Raw genomic sequence first — 25,797 nt, 5'->3', positions numbered from 1 at the left:
TCATTTACTCACCTTCACAATAGGCTTGCTGCCATACTCTGTTACACGGATTACAATTACTTGGACGCTCATGTGGCACCGCCCCCCACTGTAAGGTTAGATTTTTTTATAGTAATAAAAATCATTTAGTTCAGTTAGAGAACATACACTACAATTAAAATCTAAACACGTTGTGCTCAATTCAGCGTGAGCCGAACGAGAGTCGCAGCACAGATCAGCAGCAGTAGTCAGATTTCATTTATCAGCATGGTGTGTGCCGTGCTTATTCGTTTTGTTAATAAAGCCATCTTATTCATTTTGTTTATAAAAGTTTGTTAAATGTTTAATATAAGCGAGTTTGTCATTGAACTGTTTTGTTGTTGTGTTTTTCATTAAAAATAATATGAACCCACCATTCAAGCAATTGCCGCCCCCGAATTGCCGCTAATTAGAAATTTTCGCATTTTAAAGTGAGAGGAAAATGCACACGGCCGCTTCGGGCATTCATAAGCGATTTAAAAGCGAGGTGGAAAAGAGGGATAAACTCCAACGTTCAGCTTTAGTTTTAAGAGTGTGTGGTAAGATGTGAGTAGCTAAACACTTCATATTTGAAACTGCGACTAACAGTAGGCTAATATCCAGTAGTTAGCCTTTGTGAGACAATACAAGAAAAAATTTGCATTTTTTTTTTCTTCACTTTTTAACCCTATTAATCCTTTATTTCATTCCTTTAAATAAAAAAATTGCCCCATTCCCCCTCCCCACTTGCTAAAAAAAAAGAGAAGAAAAAACAAACAAACTTTGTTCAAGACATGTTTACGGCCTTGACATGAGGATGAGTAAATGATGACAGAATTTTTTTGTGGTGGGCTAAATTGCACTGAGTGCAGGTGTTTATGGTGGCAGGAATTTAAAGAGAAATTATGCAAACATTTTCTATTTTAATCGCACACCTCTCCACCCTCTTTTTCTCTCTCTTTCTTGGTTCTTTGAAAGAGCTGCAACTGATTGGAGAAGTACTGGTGTGTGAAGGAAGAAATTTACAGTGAGAAAGTTAAAGTGTGAAACCCCTTAACTTTTTATTTCATCCTTTGATTTGCTCTCTCTTTCTGTCGTCCCCCCTCCATCTCTCTCTCTCTCTCTCTCTCTCTCTCTCTCTCTCTCTCTCTAAAACAATAACCTCAGTGTTTGTGTCTATTTTTGGAGGTTCAAGGCCACCACTAACCCCCTGGTCTTATTTCTACGTTCCTCAAGGCACACAATGAAACCACTCTTGTGTGTGTGTGTGTGTGTGTGTGTGTGTGTGTGTGTGTGTGTGTGTGTGTGTGTGTGAGTGTTTACAGTGGAGAGTTACACTCTCTTCATATGCGTGTTCACTCTCATTCATTAGTTGTAATACACGCTGTCTAATAAATCTTAAACGGCACTATGGTTTCACTCTGTTCACTTTTTTTCTTGCATTATATGACATCAGTTCATTATGTTTTGGTGCAGCTCTTTTCTACCAAGAGGTTGCCAGTGCTGCTGTTGGACATTTTTGTATCTGATTTTGTCACACTGCGAAGTTTATTTTGAGCAAGATCCAAGATCATTTCAGTCATTTCATTTCAGAGCTTTCAGGGCTGTTTCGCACAGTTAGAAACTGTATTTGCAGCAAACTCACAAGCCGTTGCAGCTCATTTCACATGCGAAGGGGGCATTTCAGATGCAGAAGCAAAGCTTTTAAAGCAGAAGCAAAGCTTTTCTTAAGAATGCTTTAAAAAAAACCTGAAATATTTCTTTTTGTGACACAAAAAACACTAGTAACATTTATAAGCAGAACTTATTAATGAATGATACATAAAAAATGTATGATATTATCCCTTTAAATAATTTCGTAACATCAGCTTGTAATGGCATAAAGAGGCTAAATTAAATCATGTGAAATTTTAATAAACAAACACTGATGTTTGTGAGTAGGTTATGTCGTTCAGGTCTCGTACGCGGACTGGTTTAAAAAAAAGTTTTAGTAGAAAAGGGATGAGACACTGCAAAGAGATTGGTCTCAACATGCTCATCCACACTCAAAACACGCACTTTGAATGCTGACTTTGTGCTATATTCAGCCCTAACACTCACCTGTTAGTGTTAAACCACTGATGTTCTCTCTCCTTTCTCTTCACACTGAGTTATTTTCTATCAGTTTACACACAGTTTACACACACACACACACACTCTTGCTCACAGTCTCAGCAGAGGTGTGAAAATGACCTGGGAACAGTCACAGGTCCAGTGTACTTTACACGAAGATCTACTGCCACTGAAATCACAGGCAATGACGTTCTTTTTTTTAAGTCCTGCTCATTTAGTCCTGTTGGAAACCGATGAAAAGGCTACAGGAGTTTTGGAGAGCGGCATAAAATTATAGCATTCGAAAACGTGATGAATTTGATTTATCTATCCTCTTTTTCCCAAATTCGATTTTTTTTTGGCAGCTCCCATCTGAGAAGAGAGGAGACAGAGAAAGAGCTGTCTTTGTTGTGCTTTTTTCCCCCCAGCCAACAGCTGAATCCCTCCTCTGTGCTGCCTGACAGAAACTCCTTCAGAACTTTTTGATAAGTCATTTTGAGTCTCTCTCTCGTCCCCTCACTCTCTCTCGTCCCCTCACTCTCTTAATTTCAATTTCAAAGTGCTTTATTGTCGTAGTTTTGCTTGAGCATCAATACACACGCAGATTGTGAAAAAAATACAAGAGATATAATGTAAGAATATACACTGCTGTTCAAAAGTTTGGGGTCGGAATTTTTTTTTCAGGATTTTTAAAGAAAAAATAAAAAGACTAATAACTTTCTTAGTTTAATAAATGTAAAAAAAAAAAAAAAGCGCAGCTTCAGTGTCACATGATTCTTCAGAAATCTTGCTAATATTCAGATTTTTGGAGTGCAACTTTTACATTTTTTTTCAACGTTGAAAACGTTTTTTTGTGGAAAGTTCAAAAGAACAGCATTTATTGGAAATTTTTATTTATTTATTGGAAAACATTATAAATGTGTTAACCTAACATTTCTGAATAAAAATTCTGGTGGGACCGCACCATATTGAAAAACATATTGACCCCAAACTTTTGAATAGTGTGTATAAAATGTTAAATAGGTTACGAATGTGATTTGTTGTTTTTATGAAACAGTCCAGTATATAATTAAATAATTAAAAATTAAGTAACTTATATTTCAGACGAAATCAGACCAGTCAGTCCACTTGGAAATGGTTACAAATAACAGTTTGAAATCAAATAAATGATTCAAATATAATAAATATAAAATGCAATATAAAAGACTGTAATTTTATATTAAGACAGAAGTAGTGATTAAGCCAGAGATCAGAGAATTGCCTGGAATCTGATGCTGTGCAGTTCACACATTTAAATTTGGCTGTGACATATGCATGTGTGCCATCCTTCAGTAACACCTGCATTTGATCTCTCTCTCAGACATTTTAGGAAAATGTGGAATGAGGTCTTAAAATGTATTACAAAGTGTAAAAGTGTGTCACTCTCTTTCTGTCGGCCTATTTATAAACACGCCACTATGCAGAGCACAACGGTAGTTTCCTCGGATTCTCTGAATTCTTCAAATACTTCCTATGTAAAGACTAAAGTGCTGAAGCGCCTGTGAAATTTACATTCTTGAGTGCAATCGATGCCTGAGAGAGAGAGAGAGAGAGAGAGAGGCAGGCAATTTGACCTGAGTGACAACAGACTACTAGAAGAGCTATGATCTCATCCCTCTCTCTCTCTCTCACCCCATCCCCCTTTCCCTCTCTCTATTGTTTCCCTCTCTCCCACTCCCTCCTCAGGCCCCCTCTTTTCTTTTCCTTCTTGTCCTCTTCTCTCTTTTCTCTTCTTTTTCTTGTCTTGTCTCCTCTCGTTGTCATCTCGCTCTGTTTTTTTTCACGTTCTTCTTTCTAAGTTTTCTTCTCTCTTCTTAACTCTCACAAACTCAGGCGTCCCAGGACAGAGAGAATATCTCCCAACAAAACACACTAAGGCAGTCAGGTTGTTGCATTATTGATGCGGTGTGTGTGTTTGTGGGTCTTTCTTCTCTCCTCTGTAATGGGGATCTAGTGTCTCCCCCTGGGGGGTGGGGGGGGGGAGAGAAGAGGGCGTATGGGGGGGGGTGAAGGTCACAAAGGTTAAGTAGGGTGAGGGGGATGAGGTCATACTCTCTCACACAACACAGCATGTTATTAAGACACTCGCACAGCTCCTCAGGACACACAACTCATCATTACGCACGTGGATTTATTCACATTCAAAAACTCACCAAGGAATTGTCATTTCTGTGCAGGTTCAAAAGCCATAGAAAATACACAACCAGATGTTTACATTAGAGCTAGATTTTGGAATGATTTTTACATTAGGAGGGCCCTATGAAATTGTTATTTTTATGTTAGAATTTTTCTGGATTTACTATATTTACCAAGGTTTAGTGTCATAAACTCCAGATTTAAAGGGAACAAAATCTTCACAAATCTCTTCATTGTGCACATCCACAGAAAATAAGACTCGCAGTGACTGACAACAACTAAGTTTAAGGTTGTTCTGATGCAGCATTTTATTTTCCCAGAACAAAAGAGTCTTATACTAGGTTATTACTATACATACTCAAGCATGCGTGACACTCGTGGTGTTTTCAGCATCTCACTATAAGGACATAAACACGAACTTCATCTCCAGTGCTTCACTTCACAAGCATTTCACCATTTCATGTAAATTTGTAATTAATCATAAATCAACACAGAATTCCTGACGAAATAAAACTTTTTCACACTAAATTGCACTTTAGTTTAGGGTCCAATTCTCACTATTAACTACGGCTTTTGCCTCAATAAACTCATAATTACTGCGTATTAATAGTTAGTAAGGTAATTGTTAAGTTTAGGTATTGGGTATGATTAAGGGAAGCAGGATATGGTCATGCATAATAAGGCATTAATATGTACTTTATATAAGTACTAATAAACAGCCAATATCCTAGTAATATGCATGCTAATAAGCAACTAGTTAATAGTGAGAATTGGACCCTAAACTAAAGTGTTACCAATAAAACCTTTCATATGGATTTCATTGGACCCTAACAACTTAATAAAATGATGTCACGGTGTATTTGGTTCATGATTTCAATTAATTACACATGCTTTTTTACTAAAATGTAATTTAACCATTAACACAGAATATATTTATGTTACGAAAGATTTCTATTTAAAATAAAAGCTGAAATAAATTCCACACTCAAGCAGCACAACCATTTTCAACTAATAATTAAAATAAGTAGAAGAAATGTTTCTTGAGCAGAAATCGTCTTAAGAATGATTTCTGAAGGATCATGTGACACTGAAGACTGGAGTAATGATGCTGAAAATGCAGCTCTGCCATTAGAGAAAAAAGAAAAAATGAAATGATGAAACAAAATGGTTATTTTAAATTGTATTAATATTTAACAATATTACTGTTTTTTTTATCAGATAAATGAGAGACTTCCTTCAAAAACACTTTTTTTTTAAATCTTACTGACCCCAACCTTTTGAATGGTTGCAATGTGCACATACATCTGTGTGTGTTTCTATGTATCGGTGTGCATTTCTGAGAAATGCAGAGGTGCCATGAGATATGATGTGGGTGTGAAACATGGGCCATTACAGAGCATTGATGCTGGAACCTTCTATAATTGTCTGTAGTAGCATGATTAATACAACACACACACACACACACACACACACACACACACACACACACACACAGAGAGAGAGTGCCTGAAGAGGTTTCATCCTAAAACATGACCTCACTGTCGTTAGTTTTTCTGCATATGTAACAGCCTCCCACTCTGAGACACACACAGAAATCAGTCGACTCACACAGCAGATTCATTCAGATCGCACCTGAATTAGGACTCTCCTGGATGTGTTGAATTATATGTGTGATTCTATGCGTAGATCTGAATGTGAATCAACAACATTTTTGTATGTGTGTTGAGAGAGAGCAGTAACTGTATCTGTGCCTGCTGGTGAGTGAGTGTGTGACTCATGGTGTCTCCTCTTCATTGTTCATCAGGGAGTTTGACACATATTGAATTTAGCTCAAACTTCTTAGTAAGGATCCTTTTCGTGTGTGTGTGTGTGTGTGTGGTGTGTGGTGTGTGAGAGAGAGAGAGAGAGAGAGAATGTGAGCTGTGAAACCAGATCCCTGTCTGTAGTTCCTGAAGTCAGACTTTGCTCTCTAGTGCATGGTACATTTGACCTCTTAAAGGAGCAATCAGATGTACCCTCTAAGAGAGAGAGAGAGAGAGTGTGTGTGTGTGTGTGTGTGTGTGATGTTTTGAGAGCCAGTAGAGGTTATAGGATGTCATACAATAAATGTATTTCTCTATATTTGCTGAAGGTACAAAGATAAAAGTCAGCCCAGGTGTAAAAACACAGAACTGGATTTCACTGGATTCATGTCTTGTAGAAAAAGAAAAAAAAATCTGGTTGTTGGCAGGTAAAAAACAGGAAAAACCACCACTTGAGTGTGTAATTTAGATCTGTTGAGTCACCGAGACAAAGTGATTCGCCCCTTCCTAAGAATCCGTAAATTGTCGGAAGTTGTTGAGTAAATTGCTTTGGATCATTTTTTATAAAAAGATTGTTTTAAAAGTGTCCATAGTCTGTAGAGCGTACCAAGATTGTAGGTTTGATTCTCTGGGACAGCAGGAATTGATAAAATTTTAAGTCGCTTCGGATGAAAAATGATCCCAAATGCCTTAACTGTATGCATGAGAATTGTTTTACAGAGCTTTGACATGGCGGAAAATACATTTTATAATACTGGAAAATTCAGACAGTTAAAAACACAAAGCAAAACTGCCTGGTAAAAAAAAAAAACCTCATGCAGAAACTCATGTGTGTGAAACTGAGTGTAGAGTAAAGAGGATCAGCTGTGGAGTAACCACTGTGAGCCGTTACCCTATCTGACCTTTACCAGCCTCAACTTAAACCGACCCTGCCTGACCACACTTCACCCGTCCTCACCCTCAGTGACTGACACCCTCCATTCATTCTGCAGCCCTTTCAAATCATTTCTTGTTTCTAAAAATGCAAAGAGCTTTCACACATCAGATTGTGTTAGATTGAGAGTGGCATTGCTGGTGACTTTAAAACTGACCTCAAAGTGATTGATGATAAGAGATGTGACGATATATAGAGACTGAGAGTGCACGATATAGTGGACATGCCTGCTGAAGAGCACGATGGCAGCACTGAAAGGGGTGATCATTGGCCTTATTAGCCAATGAATAATATTACTCAACTTTGCATGTGGACATATCAACTAGAGTCTGATCTCTCTTCTCCCTGCAGGGTTTGCGTTCCCAGACTGGGCCTATAAGCCCGAGTCCAGTCCTGGCTCCAGACAGATCCAGCTGTGGCACTTTATCCTAGAGCTGCTGAGGAAGGAGGAGTATCATGATGTGATTGCCTGGCAGGGGGACTACGGGGAGTTTGTGATCAAAGACCCTGACGAGGTGGCAAGGCTTTGGGGCGCCCGCAAGTGCAAACCTCAGATGAACTACGACAAACTCAGCAGAGCTCTCAGGTAAGACTCTCTCTGTCGTTTTTGTCTTTGCCTTTAAGCAGGTAATTTAATCTGGAGCAATTTTCAGTACACTTATTTCAGGCACAATCCCCCTTGAGCAGCTTGGGGTAAAGTGATTTGTGTACAACCTATGAACCTATGATTTTTCGGTAACCAGGCCAGGCCTATCAGTACTAAGGTAGGCCAGGTAAAGGCTCTTTTAAAAGTTGCCTTTTTTTCCTCCTTATACTGTCTCTTAACCAACCAGAATAAGCTAATCATTTCAAAACATGGTTCAGCATTTAAATTGTGCAATCCTGTACAGTTTTAGTTTGACCAATGAAAACCGAGGCCTATTTCTGCTCAGTCTAAATGTAGAACAGAAGCAGCGAAATCATTCTTGTGTTGCGTTATAGGATTGACCCTGTCGCTGGAGAGTTATAACTGCGTAGAGTCTGATCTTTCACTAATCCCAGTCCATTTACCTGTGCAGGAGCCGATCTCATTAAAGGACAGACAGGCGAATGTATTCTGAGCAGCTGACCGTGTTAGCCTTCGCTTCATTTTCTGACCTGATCTGCATTTGTTCATTTGTACCTCTATTTTCGTCTCTGACTCACCTGCTTTAGCAGATCAGCTCTGATCCTCAAAGTGGATGGAGAGTGATCCACTTTCTGCATTTATCTTGAAGCCTTCTCAGGGCAGACCTCATATGTTAGCGGAGTTACTCCACACAAGGGTTCTGCGCTAGACTTAATCAATCATTCACTCTATTGATTTCCATCAGTTCATGATCCAGTGCAGTTTGACCACTAGAGTGGATGTGCTATTTGTTAAAAGGATAGTAGTTTTGTCGTCATTTATTCACCCTCATGTTGTTCTCTATGCATTTCTTTCTACTTTGGAACACAAAATATTTTTTTTAAAGAACATTGAGGTCCACAACACAGAACCCTGTTGACTTTCATCGTCTGGACAAAAAAAACATTACATTGAAGTGTATTTTAGTTTACCATAAATGCGTGTCAATATGTTTGGCAATACACTTTAACCATATTTCAAAGAACCATTAAACAATGTTGCCTGTTTAATTCTAAGTGTCAGAAAGAAGGTTAAAAATGACGTAAACTAAACAAAATGACTGGTTTGATGCAAGAAACCTTAACTTACATTGTGGCTGCTTAAATAATTATTTATTTGAATGTGCTGGCTGCTTAAATAATTATTTATTTGAATGTGCTGGCTATGTTGTTTTAACACACAGTTGACTAAAGGATTTATGCAAATCAAGTAACTGCATAGAGACACCCAAAAATTTGTTTGCATGGTGCAGTTCCCAATTTTGTAGGCCGGTACTGAGTGTGAAGTTGTTAATAAAGCTGTTGACTACCACGGCCTGGTGTACTTTAGCGGTTTATTGTTGATTGACATATGTTACTTAGACATTTTTTTTTTAATGTGATTCATTAATTTGTCAAGTATTTATTAGTACCAGTGAGTAGGCCTTCTGTTACTGAACACAGAAGTAGAGCCAGACTATGCAGAAATAGTGTGTAATGTTGTGTTATGGGATTGGATTTAAGGAATCACATCATGTAATCCAGGGCAGTTTGGAGACAGTTGGAGCTTTCGTTAGTAAAGGAGATTTTACATGATCGCAAACATTGACAAGATCCCATGTTATCAGTGTACTGAAGGATTAACGCGTGTGGGTGGGTGTGTATGTGTTGCTGTATTTTTCCCATCAGTTATCCAGACGACATAAACACTGTCTTAAAAAGCTCTTCCACTTATGCTCTTCTACTTCTCGTCTTCTCTGTTTTTAGCCTGTTGTTTGTTTTTACCAAATCAGATTTTGAGCTTAAATGTATTCTTTAACAAAATAGAAAGTATAATGAGAGTGAAGTGTAAACTGTTTACAGGCAGACAGCTGTGTTAAACTATGATGTCAACCTTCCTCTTCACTCTGTTATTACAAATGAGAATGTGTGCCCTGCTTGTACAAATGTGTATTTTGTGTTTGAAAGAAAGTATAACTATGAGGCCAAGCTACTTTCTGCTGTAATTTAAGTGATACTATCCCCATTTCACATAGACAAACACACACACTCACACAAATAAGGGTGGCAAATTTTGTCATTCCAAATTCTAATTTGAGCGTAATTGCAAAAACTGTATGTACCTTTTGGTTAGGTGAGTCGAAGCTCCCAAAACCAGTTACAGCGGATGCCCATTTATTCTGTGTATGTCTGTGTGATAATCTAGAGAGGATCTGCAATCCTTTGGACTGGAATTTGTTTTTGTGTCACATAAAAATGCTCTTTTCATATAATCATTAAATATGGAGGAATGTGACAGCCACAATTGCTAAATTCTGGAAGCATCCTGGAAGCATCCTGGAAGCACTGGTTCCCAGCATCTCTGCAGGCCTCTGTCTTAACAGTCCCTCCAGGATTTTTGTGATTTTTGCGATCAAAATTATATTTTATAATTAGGACATCACATTTACCATAATAGTATTATGTCAGATGCACAATAGTCATACATGACACAAATCACAAACAAAATGCATAAAGCCTGTTTATTTTGGTCTAATCAAATTCTCATCAAATTAACTTTTAAAACAACCTATGGGCAATTTTTCTACCTGACCTATGTAAATATTAACAGCAGGTGTAGTAATTTATACTGTAGACCTGTGTGTAAATCCTGAGTTGAGGGGTCCTGAGCTGCAGAAGGCATTAAGGCAACCAGTTACTTATAGTGCGGCGTTTTGCATGGCGTCCCCACTGTGTATAGCTACGCAATACGAAGTGACCGTTCGAAAGGGAACTACTCGGTTACTATCGTAACCTCAGTTCCCTGAGAGTAGGGAACGAGTATTGCGTAGCCGGCCGCACTATAGTAACCTGGCAAGTTGTCGCTTCAGTCGTTAAACCTGCTATAATGGCGTTTTTCGGGGACTAATATCATAGACAGTAAAAAAATAATATAGGCTAAGGCCGCGTCCCCTTGGGGAGGGACGTTATTTTGCGGTTAAATTAGGAATTATGCAGGATCGCAAAAAAAATGCGACATTTTGTTGATTTTGCGTTGTATTCAGGAATCGCGAAAAACTGGAGGGACTGTCTAAGCATGGCCTCCATTGTCAAGTGTTAAATGAGCATTAGAAAGATGACTTACTTTTGTCGGTTTTCTTACATTTCCTCCCACTTTGACATTAAGATTGCTTTAGTTGAACTTGTTTTATTGCCACACTTATTAAGTCACTTGTTAAAGTCCCCCTGGTGTCAGTAATTTTGTCGCTTAAAACTCATCTTTGATCACCAAAGTTACATATTTTAAAGTTTTTTCCTTTAAAAATAGCTTGAATGTAACTCTACACCCTTGCTCCATTTAGTTTACACTGACTGAACCATGAATATGCAAGTTAGGCCCCGCCTCCAATCACTCACGCCAGCTCAGAATACTTAATCCACTCGCTCAACTGTAGTAAATGCTACACAATGGCAAGTTAAAACATTGGGTTTAATTCAGCCATATATGTTTGAACTAGATACTGATTCAGAAGAAGACCTGACTTCTCTTGAGAATCCCCTGCTTCACAGCATAGTTAATGATATGCTAAAGCCCGCTCTCACGTTAATAGTGATAGGTTAAAACATGTTTGTGACTTAGAGAACGGGGGCGGTTTCAAACCACGTTTTTGAGACTGTCTTTGGTAAACTGCAGGGAGACTTAAGGAGAAAATACTCAGCAATGGTGTTGATTTGCACATCTTAAAGCATATTAAAAACACCACATAGACATATAAACCACATTAAAAACTTTTCACCACTGGGGATCTTTAAATTCTTGTTAAGTATATGGAACATACTGGTGAATTTGGCTACACATTTTGTCATTGAATTTCTTCGTTATATAATTTCTTTAAAATGTGCCCAAATCATCATAAAAGATTTGGACCACCTGCCCAAGCACAGTTTAAAAAATGTAATCAAAACCAGCCCAATTTGGTGAATTCAATCTGCTCAATCCGGCAACACTGCACACAGAGTGGCACAACGTGAGTTTTGAAACCTGAAACTGGTAATTGTTGGACCGGGGTGGACCGTCATTTGCTGTCAGATAGAGACCTTGTCCTTTGATCATTCTCAGCATGAGTTCCTCTCTGCGTTCTGGGCAGGAGATATTTGCATTGCCCTCGTCAGAAGGTCAAGCAGCCGCACATAACTTCTCATTTGAGTCCTCTGTTCTCTCTCCTCTCTCTGTGGACCTTAGTCAGAGTAAACAGCACATTACTGTGATACGCTTACAATGGAAGTCTACAGGGCAAGGCATTAAAAGCAGAAATGTGTAGGTTGTATTTTTTTTTTTAAGTGCATACATTAATTCTTTGGTACAAATGTGTTATTTGACCTATAGTGTTGTTACCTAAATTGTCTCCCACATATCATGAAAAAGTTACAGGGTTTACATGACTGAAGAGATATGGTCTGTAACTTTGTATAGACAATGTGATTTTAAGTCTTGTGGCTTGTGTTGTGAAACAGTGTGTATTGTAATGTTTATCCCAGTGCAATACCCTAGAGACTTCCATTGTAAGAGCATTATTTTAAAGAAACACAATGCTTGTTTTTATTGTAAAATTTTACTGCAAGTTGCAATTCATTAACATTAGTTAAAGTCGCAATGAAACAGAAGTAAGAACAGATATTTTCTTCTGTATTGTGATGTAAAATGAGGGCATGGTTCTATCCATTGGTTATTGATTGGATTTTGAATTGTGGGCATTGTGCTCAAAAATAAATACGAGCTTGCTTGGGTTTAAGTGGACTAAATGGTTAAAATCCAGCATAGGCCTACATCATATGAGAGAAGTGTGTCATTTCAACCGAATTTTGATTACACGTTACAAGATCAAGAAATATTTTTAAAAATGCAGCGCATACATGAATGAATCATTACATGCATTTACAAAGTTGAATTTTAATTTCATGCCAACTTTAATGCATTAGGTATCATTAACTAACAATAACAAATGCTGTTAAAAAAAGTATTATTCAATATTAATGTTAATTTCCACAAATGCTAATACATTTTAACATTTCAAGTTGTATAAATTAACATTAACAGCTTGCATTAACTGGTATTAAGGAATTGCTGTTATTTTTTTACCTGTGAAGTGTTTTACAAACAAGTCGTAATTATTTTCTGTTAATACACCTTTCAACTACTTTGAAAATACCTGTAAGACGTCAGTACAGTTTTGTTCCTCTTCTTTTTTTCCCTGTCTTATTTCCTCTCCTCCTTTCTTTTTTTTCTCTTATGATGCCAATGACTCACTGCCATTCCTCCACATCTACACCGCCTCCCTACCCCACACAATCCCACACTGTACTCCTCCATCTGATTCATACCTTCAATCTGAAACTTTTCAACTCAAAACAGGGCTTTCACATTCAACCCTACACATTTGTGACGTCCCTTAATTCCAGAACAAATGCTCCTTTTCAGACATTTCTTGGCCACTCTGTGGCATGTATAAAAGTCTGGGCTAATGCTCTAATCCTGACTGGAATTTGACTTGATGTTGATGGAGTTAGGGGTGTTGTTTCACTGATATTCTCCTGCAGACAGCCCGCTGGGACTTGACTCATCACCTTCCTGCCACACACGTGTGGAAATTCTGCAAAAATGGAATTCTATTGTCCCACTGTTGATGTTCCACTGAACGTCAGGACATTTCCCGTCTGGCTCTGGGCACAATGGACGCCCAACTACTCATTCCCTTCCTTATTAGATTTCACCCCACTATTGTCAAAATTGTCCCAACTACAGAACTCATCTAAGCCTGTTTATTTAAACTCATAGTGGCTCCATGCTAAGAATTTTTACTTGGCAAAGCCAACTGAGTGCAATTTTAGTCATGTGTGAATGCAGTCTGTCATCATTTCTTACCTTCTCACCTTATTCCAAAACATGACTTTTTGGGAGCTCAAAAGAAGATATTTTAAAGAATGTTTCAGCTGTTTAGAGCATATACTGAAAATCAATGGGGTCCAAAACAGTAATGCCCCCTTTTTTTCTTCCTTCAAACTTTTCTAAACCTTTTTCTTTTCATTGCTAACAGGAAGTCAAAGTCTGGGTCTGTCTGTCGTTATATTAAACATGTCTGTGATGTTATTTTGATGTCAGATGTTCTCAGTGCAGTCATCAGCATCAGAACCGATGTGATGTTGATTGAAGTGGCCAGCCATAATTTCTTCTTCACTCTTTGGAGATTTGATTAAGATTGACTCTGTGTGTGAGTGTGTGTGTGTACTTGTGGAAAGAGTGGGTCAGAGGCCTTGTCCTACAACAGCTCTCTTTGTTTGGAGGAGGATGACGACATGCGCGTGTGTGTGTGCGCGTGTGTGTTTGAGGGCAGTTTTGGGTCTTATTGTCAGGGACAGAATGAGCTCTTTATTAGCTTAGTGGGTGGAGATACACACATACACACGCTAGTGCAACAGTGACACGCGCTAACACACGCAGCGTACAAAACATGATGTTTATCTCTGGCTTCTCAATAGAGCTTATGGATGGAGTGGATCTCACTGTCCGTTTACCATCCGCCCTAGAGCCACACAGACCCATTCGTTCGTACCCCCACCCCATCACTTCACTTTTTCCCCCACTGTCTCCTCTCGCCTCACACACACATTTACTATCCAAATGAGAACTTCTTTTCATTATATACAGCCTAGTTAGAACTGTAAACTAGCCCTAAATCATACCATAACCCTATATAATATTCTTTAGATTTTTTTTAAATGACTATGTGCCCCAAATGTCCCCTCAGTGTGGTTTTGTCATATTTACTCCTTTCTGGGGACAAATTTGCCCCAAAAGTATAGCTAATACATAAACCTGTATATGTGTGAGGGGCTCCCATTGACTTGATTTGATTTTCATCAAAATGTGAGAATTCGTTTTGAGTTTTTTTCTTCTCTCAAGAAATGTTTTCAGACATTTGTGAGTCAGTATATATTTAGAAGTTTGTGAGGATGTTTTAATACATTTTTGTAACACTTTACAATAAGGTTTCCTTAGTTAATATGAACTAAGAATGAACAATACTTCTACAGCATTTATTAATCTGAGTTAATGTTAATTTCAACATTTACTAATACGTTATAAAAATCAAAAGTTGTATTTGTTAACATTAGTTAATGCACTGTGAACGAACATGAAACACAATGACAGACTACATTTTTATTATCTAAAATTAACAAAGATAAGACTGTAAAAAATATATTGCTCATTGTTAGTTTGTTAGTTAATACATTAAATAACATTAACTAATGAGACCTTATTGTAAAGTGTTACTGACATTTTTGTATACATTTTCAGAAAGTAAAGGATATTGCAAGGATATTTGACGTTTGTGAGGTTGTTTTCAGACATTTGTGAGGTATGTATGTATGTATATGTGTGTGTGTGTGTGTGTGTGTGTGTGTATATATATATATATATATATATATATAATACAGTACTGTGCAAAAGTCTTAGGCATGTTAATGGCAAAGCTACCTGAAAAACTATACGCAAGTGTACCTGGACAAAAGCCGCTTTAAACGCAAAGGGTCGTTACACCATATATTGATTTGAATTAGTTAATAGAAGTTAAATCATAAATAAATTCAATTTGTGATTTTATTTTTGAAAGCATTCTCACTTTACAGCATTTTAACACAAGTGCCAGTACTTTTCACAAGTACTGTAGCTTTGCAGGAAGGTTTCTTCAAGCATCTTGGAGACGTTCCCGCAGTTCTTCTGGATTTAGTCTGTCTCAGTTTTTTCTGTTTCTTCATGTAATCACAGACGGACTCGATGATGGTGAGATCAGATCATACCGGCTGCTGTCAGATTCCTTGTTCATGCGCAAATCTCACTGGATTATTACAATTAATGGCAAAAAGAATGTTTGGAAATGTAAACTGATATTTCCTACTGACACACTTTATTAACATGCCTATTTTGCACAGTACTGTGTATATATATAATTTTGTTTTATGTTTGTAAGGATTTCAGAAATATGCAAGGAAAGTTTGTGAGGAATTTCCCCCCCACAGTTAGTCCCTCACAAATGTAGCACAACAAGTACACACACGACAGGAAAAAAACAGCACAATGTACATCAGCAGCATTTGACTGATAATCTTCTTCCTCCTCTCTATTCTTCATTCTGTCTCTTTAAAAGCAGGTTGTTAAGGCCCTGATTTGCGAATTCCACGAATCGCTGTAATGTTTGTTCAGCTTCTATATTCCCGTCAGTCACAGAATATTGACTCGAACTAGAGCTTTTAATAATCTGCTGTTTAATCCAAGTTCTAACCCAGTGAAATCTGATTGTTTCCTGGAAATCGGTTGACTGTACCACCTAAAGTCATTTAGTCACCGGAATACATGTATCTGCCTGCATCTGTTCAAATTTAGGCATTTTATATCCTATCCTTTGAAAATCGGTCAGCACTCACTGTTTCTGTTCGACCAGCCACCAGCGTGTGGGTTCACAGGTGTGTAAGTGTGTGACAGAAGGAGGGTCGTTGCCACTAGTTGCAGATGCTCAAAGAATCCTTTCTTCTGCTTTGAAGTCAGTTCAAATGCTCTTTAAAGTGCGTTTGAGAGAGCGGGTACACATGTGTGGGGTGGGCAGCACTTCTTACACACACACTGTACATTTGTAAATAAAATAACAATTATTGGAGTGCGTTTATAAGAAAATACTATTTTAGTTGTTATTCTTCATGTTGTTATTCAATGTGTTAATTGCCATTTCTTTGTAATGGTTTGTGACATTTACTAGCAATTTCTGATTGAAAATTGTTTCTACACCAATTTTATTTTCAGTGCACTGTTCTGTGACTTTATGATGTATTTTTTTGTAAACAAGTCACACATTATGCAGTTTTGCTGATCTGGTTTTAACAAGATAAATATTTAAGAAAGTGTATTTTACTCGCATGTGTTTGGGTCAACCCTAGTGAAAAATAAATATACTAAAATGTATTTGAAATATGTTTAGTTCATGCTAAGTATAAAATATATTTTTATACTTTAGTATACTAAAATACATTTACATATTTATGTACTTAATATAAAAACCCTGCAATTGCACTTTTGGTATACTAAATTGGTTTACTTAAAGTCTGCTAAATTAGAACAAATAATTTTGTATTTAATGCACTTTAGTAACCCATAAATAGTTCAACTAAAGATATACTTAAGTATATTTGATTGTGCTAAAGTGGAACTGTTCCAAGTATACTTTAGGGGACACTATTATACAATGATCGTACTATCCTTATTAATAGTGATATTAAACACATTGTAAGGCTTAATATCAAGAAATGTGCATTGTGCAATAAAGAAGTGATCAGCAGTGGTCTATTCTATGATGTAATTTCAGTTTTATGCTTTTTGTTGTTTCCTGGATGGTAGTTTTCAAATATTGAAAACTTTGGACAAAACTTTTCAAATATTATTAATATTTTAACTGCTTATTTTCTTCTAATAATAAGAATGAATGATTATTCCAAACTAAATAAGTTCACGATCACTGGTCTTCAGCCGAAGTGCTTCTGGGTCACTGAGAATGAAAAGGATGCTTCAAATTGTTGATTGGCTCTAGTTTTCAAGGTATGCTATTGGGTCAGTATACGACTCTTGACTTGGGAATGGCAGAGGATATGTGAGTAATAAAGGGAAGGGATCTCAATTAAACCAGAAATGACTAAAATACATCTTTGGATCTATGAATGAATCTATGACTGGGTTTGGACTTTTTAGTAAAAACAATGAATGATGCAATCTGAAGCTGGTATTGCGTCGTACATGGTATAAATTGCATCATTTTTATTCTTCGAAATCACGGATGATGCCATCACAATGCAACTTACATCACTGCTGAACAAATTGCCCTATATCAGCTCTAGAAATCATACAGCAAGGGTGCAAAACTCAATTCCTGGAGGGCCACAGCCCTGCCGAGTTCAGTTCAAGCCCTACTCAAACACACATACCTATAGTTTTCAAATAAGCCTGAATGAATTGATGAGCTGGATCAGGTGTGTTTATTGAGGCTTTTTTTCTTCATTATGATTTTCAGTTGCATTTTAATGCATAAAAAAAACAACAACAAAAAAACATCCGGGGAATAACTGAAAGTCATGTCTTCATGATCATGTCGAGGAAAGTGCAAACTATGACAATTCAAGAAAAACCCCTGCTGTTACATACTACACTGACTGGTTTTCACCACAGAAAGCACAATGTACTGCAGTTTAAGGTGGTTTAACCTGTGCTTAGGAAACCGGCCCCACGTTATATAGAAAGTACATCCAATGATGACATTGTGTGACTGTGTGACTTTTGCTAAGAGCCAGTCATCTCTGACAGCCACAGAAATAAAGTGTTACTTTGCCTGGCCTGTTAATTGGAACGTCACAGTTCAGGATGTCATCATTCGATGTTTTCATCTGTCATCCGTCATATAAGCTCAGGTTACCACCTCCAGCCAAACAGTGCAGAAGTAAGTGGATTGTGTGAGCTGGATGTCTATCCATGAAAACACTGCTGCTGCTGCTGGTGTATTTGGTAGACATGGTAATCCACAGCTGTCTCAAGTATATTTATATCGCTGTGTGACTCAGTGTTACAGTAGGTCACATGATCGCTGATCACCTGCTTACATCTCTGTCTTTGTTAATAGTTATATTTAAGGTGTATTCAGCATATGCTGTGGTGCCCGTTGTCACACGCTTTTCATGACTGGTGGTTGACAGCACATACTTAGTAAGACTTTTTCTTTTTTGCTTGTCTGAACCTGAGGGGGAAAAAAACTCGAATCATTTTGACCTCAAATTAAACATATTTACACACGATGACATCTTCATCTGACCACAAGACTGTATCTGTCTGTCTCGGCTTAATCTCTACAGACAAGACTGTCTGATTGATCTCACACACACACACACACACACACACACACACACACACACACACACACACACACACACACACACACACACACACACACACACACACACACACACACACACAGGGTGAGTAAATATATCCCTATGCATTTAAAAAGCTCAGTGTCAGCATCTTCCCTGAAACATGCCATTCACTGAGAATTGTGGCTCAAAGGTTATTAAGTACAAGATGAATTGTTGTCACAGGGATTTATACACACACACACACACACACACACACACACACACACACACACACACACACTTGTGCAGGTCTGTAAGAAAGATGCTGTGTTATTGGAGTTACATAAATGGATGGAGGGTTGTGAGGAGTAGAGAGATGTTATGTAAAGAGCTGGGGAAGGACAAAGGTTAATATATAGATAGGAAGGGAGAGAGAATGGGATTATATAAAGAGATTAAGAAAGGAGAATTTATCAGTGGGTTACAGTATTATATAAACTAGCACTAGAGTGACCTGACAATAGCTCCAATCACACAAATGTACACAACAAATATACAAACACATATTTAAATATTTCTTTTCTTTTCTTTCCTTTCTGTCTCTTTTTGATGTATCAGCATTAAACTGATTTAATAAAAAAAATTATTTGTAAACTGCACTGGTGAAAATGCAATATATATGCAATACGTACGCACGCATTTATGGATACATACATACATACATACATTACATACATAAATGTGTACGTACGTATTGCATCCCCTTTTTGTATTTTATTGACAGCAGCGCTCAAGCTGCATGAACTCTACAAGTTTGTCAAACCTGATGTTCATGTTCTTCAGCATGAATTGAGATGATCCAAAGAGCATCTTCAATGGAAGAAAAAACATGGTCGTCTGAACAAAGAGTTCACGTGATCAGTGTCACACATTTACTTATTTGATTCGTGACCTACCAATAGATTAGAATCTGGGAATATTTTTTATTGATTTTACATCATAACGTTTCTTTGTTTTAAAATGTAGAATAACCTAATACTTTGTTTATTTCCAGGTTTAATTTTGATTTCAATGTGGGCTAATGTGGACTGCTTGTCTTTTGTGCAGGTATTATTACAACAAGAGAATTCTACATAAAACTAAAGGAAAACGCTTCACCTACAAGTTTAATTTCAACAAGCTGGTCCTGGTCAACTACCCTTTCATTGATATGGGGTCTACAGGTACAAAACGATCACACACACATCACATATATTTATTTACACAGTAAAATACAAAACACAGCTAAGACCTCCTCCCTGCTGTGTTTGTCTCTCCGCAGGAGCGGCTGTTCCTCAGAGTGCTCCACCAGTTCCTACAGGTCCCCATTTCCGCTTCCCTTCATCCGCTCCATCAGACATGCAGGTGTCCGAAGTGCTGCGGTCCCCCAGCAGCGAGGAGCTGCGCAGTCCTGGGATGTTCAGCGGCCGCCGCATCGCCCGCGGGTCCGTCTCTGACTGCAGTGATGGAACTTCCGTCAACTCTGAGATTGAAGACGGGAACGGAGGTGCGTCAGAGGAGAGAGTGACGGAAAGAGTGGCTGAGAGAGGAGGAGGAGGAGGAGGCAGCGGCGGCGGTTTTCGAGGTGCCGTTCACCCTCGTCTGTCTCACGAAGCTATGTTCAGGATGTACGGTGGACCAGGCGGTCACAGAGGTCATCGAATGTCAGAGGTCGGACACAGGGTTCATCCTGAGCCTCTCTCACCATTCACCGTTTCGCCTCTGCCTGGTCCGGGAGGGCCAGGCCTGTTGGCGCCACCTCTCTCACCAGCGCTCTCCATGACCCCAGGCTCTCACCTGGCCTACACGCCCTCCCCTACCCTGTCGCCCATGCCTGGCTCCATCTTCTCCTTCAACCCAGAGGACATGCAGCGATACCTGCAGGCTCACACCCAGAGCGTCTACAATTACCACCTGAGCCCTCGTGCCTTCTTTCATTACCCTAACATCATCGTTCCTCACCCTCAGCGCCCTGACAAAGGCATGCCCGGACCCCAGGCCTGTGACCGCGGCCCTGCCGAGAGGCCCTCGGTGCTCAACAGCCATCACTCCAGCCTCCCGCCGCCTCACGCTCACCCTATTCACCACCACCTGGGGGAGGAGCAGCACCATTCCCCCTTCAAGTTCAAGCTCCAGCCTCCCCCACTGGGCCGAAAACAGCGTGATGGTCAGTGTCGACAGACCTCGCTTTCCTCCACATCTACATCCGGTCTGGGCTCCTCATTGTCGTTTGGTAGTGACCTCAGTTCAGCCAGTGGGTCGGGACTGGTGTCCAACTCCTCCTCAACTGGCTCGCTAAACAGCGCTGGCTTGCCCAAGATTAAGGTAATCACGTTCTGTATGATTACATGCGCAGTTGTAATTGAGCTACTTAGTGTTTTGGTGACTTTAAAAAGTTCTCCCTTGTTTTTCATTAGTCGAACTGGTATGATTATAGTCAGACTTAACCATTAACATTATGTTTTAAAAAGACGAATTAAAGCCTGTTTAGACCAAGGCTGATAACTACAACTGTATAATTTTACTAATTATTCTAATTCTAGGAGAATAGCAGAGTCCATACATTCCACAGCTGTAATGTGAATGGCCTTGACTGGTCCAACTTAAATTTTACTTTCAAATTGCATGTAAACGTACTGATGGTTGTCCACACTACGTAATAAGTTCTAATAATGAATAAATGCATCTCTAATAAATCCTTGACAAGTCTATATTTTGAACTAATGTAATATTTTTAGTGCTAGGTTGAACAATTCCAAAAAATCCATTCAGCTACTCAAACTTTTTTAAGGAATAAAAAAAACCCATTGTGAATATTTTACTTTTTTGTTGATAAGTCTTATCCTAGAAAACTTAAGAATATCGGGTAATTTCAGAAGTGTAATTTGCATATGGAAGCTTGTTTCCGCCACAGAATAAAAAATAAAAAAAGGTAATTGTGACTTTTTATCTCACAAATCTGACATTTTTTCTCAGAATTGCATGATATAAAGTCGCAATTGCGAGTTATGACGTCAGAATTGTAAGATATAATCTCACAATTCTGAGAAATTATTATTTTCTTTTTTTTGCATTTGTGAGTTTATATCTCTCAATTCTGACTTCATAACTCGCAATTGCGACTTTATATCACGCAGTTCTCACCCTTTTTCTCAGAATTGCGAGATGTAAACCCACAATCTTCCATATTTGGAAGCCTGGACCACTAATAGAAATTAATAAAGTACGGTGTAGTTATGCTCCGTTATAAAGTATTTCTTTTCCTGGAGATTACGCTAGTGCGAAAAAAAGATTTTTATCAATCCTTATCCAGTCATCACAAATGTCTAAGAGAAGTCATGGAAAGTCATTTTTCAGTAACACCCAACTCTGTTTTGACTATATCCTCTCTCTACAGGTTGAGCCCATATCTGACATTGAATCAGAAGAGGAAGTCGAAGTGACTGACATCAGTGATGAAGAAGCCGATGAAAGAGACGAAGAGTTTGCCGTTTTCCCCTCTCACTACCGTAATCATCATCATCATCATCATCACCATCACCATCAGCATCAGCATTATCCTCGCAGCCAAAAGCACCAACAGCCCAATGGCACTGATGCCCGTCTCCACCCAGATGAGGACTTGGAGGAAGAAGTGTTCAAAGCCCCCGCCCCTCCACCCTTCTTCGTCCTTCCCTCTTCTTCCTCAGGCGACGGTCGCCGCGGTAACCCCGTTGTGAAGAGCGAACCTGTAGAGCCTGCGGACTTGCAGCTGGCATCCGGCGGACTGCCACAAATGCACTCCCAGTGTATCCCACTGAAGCTCCGGTTCAAACGGCGCTGGGACCAGGACCAGCACATGGAAGAGGCGGAAGACAAGAAAGTGAGAGGAGAAGAGAGGGGGAGAGAGAGGAACGGGATGGTGGAGGAGAGTGGGAGTGGAAGTGGGAGCGGAGAGGGAGAAAGCCCACCTCCTCTCGCTCACCACAGAGTTAGCGCAGAGCTCCACCGAGCCACGGCACAGCTGTCACTGGAGAACAAGGACTGCTGATACGCATCGACACACGTAGACGACTGCTGATACACAACTCTACAACTGCTGATGAACCCACACTCAAACGTGACTCTTTGTAGATCAATGACTGCTGATACTGACAACAGTAATACTGACACATACACTGCACACTTCGACTAACTGACCCTCGCTTAATCAAATCCTGTTCCCCAGGCTACCCTCGTTCCCCCGCCGCCCTCAACTTCAGCCGAGGGGCTCGCGTTCCAGTACATCTCAGTGTGACCGTGATGATGAATGACTTCACCCACGTGCCCCAGCGACCCTCAGGAGTGATGAACTTTGACCTTAGGCACTAGAGAATATTTTATATTTTTAGAAGAGAATTTTATTTTGCAAAGTGCCTGCGAGCTATCCCTCAAAACCCCACAAAGAGACCTAGAGATGGGCATCAGAAGGACTGGTCTGGTTTGAGGGACTTGATCTTGATCTTAATCTCCAGCAACCCAGCATTATTTTCCTCAGTGACAGACTGTGATCTGTCTCTATGTGATGTGGTGGGATACAAATGCACAGAAAGTCACAAATAGACACTGTTCTAAAACCAGCCTGGTCAGAAGTCCGAACCCTCAGGGACAAAACCCCTCAACACGCACACATACACTCAGACATGATCCCTTTCTTGTTCCCTGTATGAAGCGTGTGTCTGATTCGAGTGTGAATGTGTGTGTTTTTGAAATCTAGCTGTGTGTAAGTTCTCAGGATATCTCCCTCCTATCCTTTTCTATCTAAACCAGCTCACCTTAAAACTTTTGCGCTCTCTTCCATTCTCTTTTTCCCCCCTCTGGGACCATACCTGAATCACTTTCATTCCGATGGGACGAAATGACTCGGGCGTAACATGCGGTTCAGAGACCATACTCTTAAATCTCTTAAATGGCTACTTTCTTAGTCTTTGAAATGACAGTCTGAAGTTGAGTTTATAACAAGCTTCCCTTGTATAGTCAGTCCTTTAGTGTGAACTAAACCAGCATATCACACACACACACACACACAGCTTGTACAGTGATTCACCAGGACTCCTTGTTCAACTATTTTGGCACTTGACGGACCCTTTAGAACCAAGTGCCAATCCTGTACTTATTTACTGTCCACAGTCCTTTAGCCATATTACAACAGTCACAGACCCTTATGAGGTGTTTCTGTGGACTGGGGGAGGTGAAGGACCAGTTCCAATCTATAATCCCAAACATTTAAATACTAACATAAGTATAGAAAGACTGTAGAAGGCATGTGGCCAGAAGTCGATCTCGCACACACACACACACACACACACACTGCCTCTTATGCCTTGTTTTACTAGCATGTCTGAAAAGGAAAACAAAAATCTTAAAAAAGAACATTATACACTCAATATACCTTAATATATTATGTGTTACACATACTATAAACAGAAAGCATAGCATTAACTGATATATCAATTTCAGGGGGTTTTGTAACCGATTGCGTTTCGAGGGGAAAGTTGACTCTTCTCCTCAGGGATAATGCTGCGGTTCGAGTAAGGGAGGAAACTGTTGCTTTTCTTATCACGTTAATAAAAGGTAGGGGTAGAGGGAGTGAAAGACTAAATTGTACACAAGACTCTAACAAAGCACGAGAGCTTTGCACCACAGATGATGTGGCACATTCGGATCTTTAACCAGCATGCACCTCCTCGACATCCTGTTCTTACTGCCACAACTGATGCGTGTGTGTGTGCGCGTGTGTGTGTGTGTGTGTTTGACAGAGGCTGTAGGTCTCTGTGCATGTATGTTACACCACACCCAAGGCTGTAATTCATTTGAAATCTTGCATCATGAACCTCATAAACCTGTGTGCACTAAAGCCATGTGGAAGTTGAGCACAGGACTTGAGACATCGACGGGGTGGCCGGACACTAGCCATGATATAATGGTTTTCCAGTGACATGTGGTATTTGTATCATGTCTGAAGTGTCTCTGATACCTAAAATGATACATTAGACAAATTTGGACGGGCAATGACGTCACCTCCTCAAAGTTTTGAACTCTTTCTAGCTGCCTTACTCCCCCTTCAGCCAGATTTGGTTATGTTTAAGATCCCCTCCTGCTTTCTTATTCGATGAGTCAAGTCTTTAAGTAGGCTGCACTTATTTTACGCCCGGCATACCTCATAATGTGAGAGGTGGAGCTGAATTTGAGATGGGGTGAGCAGTATTGACCAGTGCAGTCTGTAGACTTTTGTTTGGGCACAAAGTGAGTGCATTGTTTTTCTTTAGGAGGGAAGATGTTTGTTTTCTCTTAGGCTGCTCTCATTGGTTATCCCAGGATGTCACTTTTTTTTTATTATTATTTGTTTTTCACCCGAACTGCTCCTGTTTATTTGCTCTCTGGTGTCAATGTTGCTGTTCATCCTAATTATTATTATTATTATTATTAGTTATCATTATTTTGTTGACATTTTTTTTCCTCATGTTGTAGTCATGATAACATTGTATACAATACTGTAAGAGATCCTTTTAAGAATGTTTCCCAACCCCTGCCTTCCCACGAGCAACCCAACAGTGTGTTTAGTGTAACATTTAAAATTTTGTAAATTAACGTAAAACTGTAACTTTAATATGGGTGGTTATTGTGGAGAGATATAGGATGGAGGAAGGGCATTCAGGGGAGGATCGGGCTTATGAATTGTACTCAAGTCACGTCATGTAATTGTTATTTTGTAGTGTTACTGATTTCTTGCTCTTGTAAATTTTTTTCATCGGGGGATTGTATGATTTTAAAAGATATATTGTGTATTGTTTTATTGTGTAAAAGTCTATATCTCTCTCACTTTCTCGAAATTTATTTCTGTGGTTTCATAATTCATAATAACAGGTTTTAATACCATGATGTAACATTTTAATTCCTCCTTTATTCATTTTTGTGTTCTTTTTTTTTCTTTTTTTTTCAGAATTGTAATTAAAATGTAATCAGGGTCAATTAAACTGGTTAAAAGCCATCTGGTTTCTGCAACTTTTCTTTACAACACAGATGAATCCATTATAGTCGTACAAGTAAAATCTCCCTTCCAGAGTCTATTTCTTGTCTTTAGTGTGTGTTTCTGTACCTCAGGAGACCCACATATATGGATCTACATACATCTTGATGCTTGCAATACAAACATGAAAAAAATTAAAAACTACTAATTTCAAATAAATT

General features: G+C 39.0%; 1 protein-coding gene across 1 annotated transcript in view; it reads left to right on the top strand.

Annotated features, from left to right (window-relative positions):
* Window positions 1–25,597, top strand: part of erfl3 (Ets2 repressor factor like 3) — a 45,560-nt gene extending 19,963 nt beyond the window's left edge. Inside the window, exons 2-5 of the mRNA XM_084385015.1 lie at window positions 7,351–7,585; window positions 19,657–19,772; window positions 19,871–20,913; window positions 21,986–25,597. Of these exons, the coding sequence (XP_084241141.1) occupies window positions 7,351–7,585; window positions 19,657–19,772; window positions 19,871–20,913; window positions 21,986–22,618 (2,027 nt within the window). The 3' untranslated portion in view covers window positions 22,619–25,597. The remainder of the gene's footprint in view (window positions 1–7,350; window positions 7,586–19,656; window positions 19,773–19,870; window positions 20,914–21,985) is intronic.
* The last annotated feature ends 200 nt before the right edge of the window (window positions 25,598–25,797 follow it).

This window comes from Rutilus rutilus (genome assembly GCF_951802725.1).
Source record: "Rutilus rutilus genome assembly, chromosome: 17".
Lineage (NCBI taxonomy): Eukaryota > Metazoa > Chordata > Actinopteri > Cypriniformes > Leuciscidae > Rutilus > Rutilus rutilus.
This window is presented reverse-complemented; position numbering and strand designations above follow the sequence as displayed.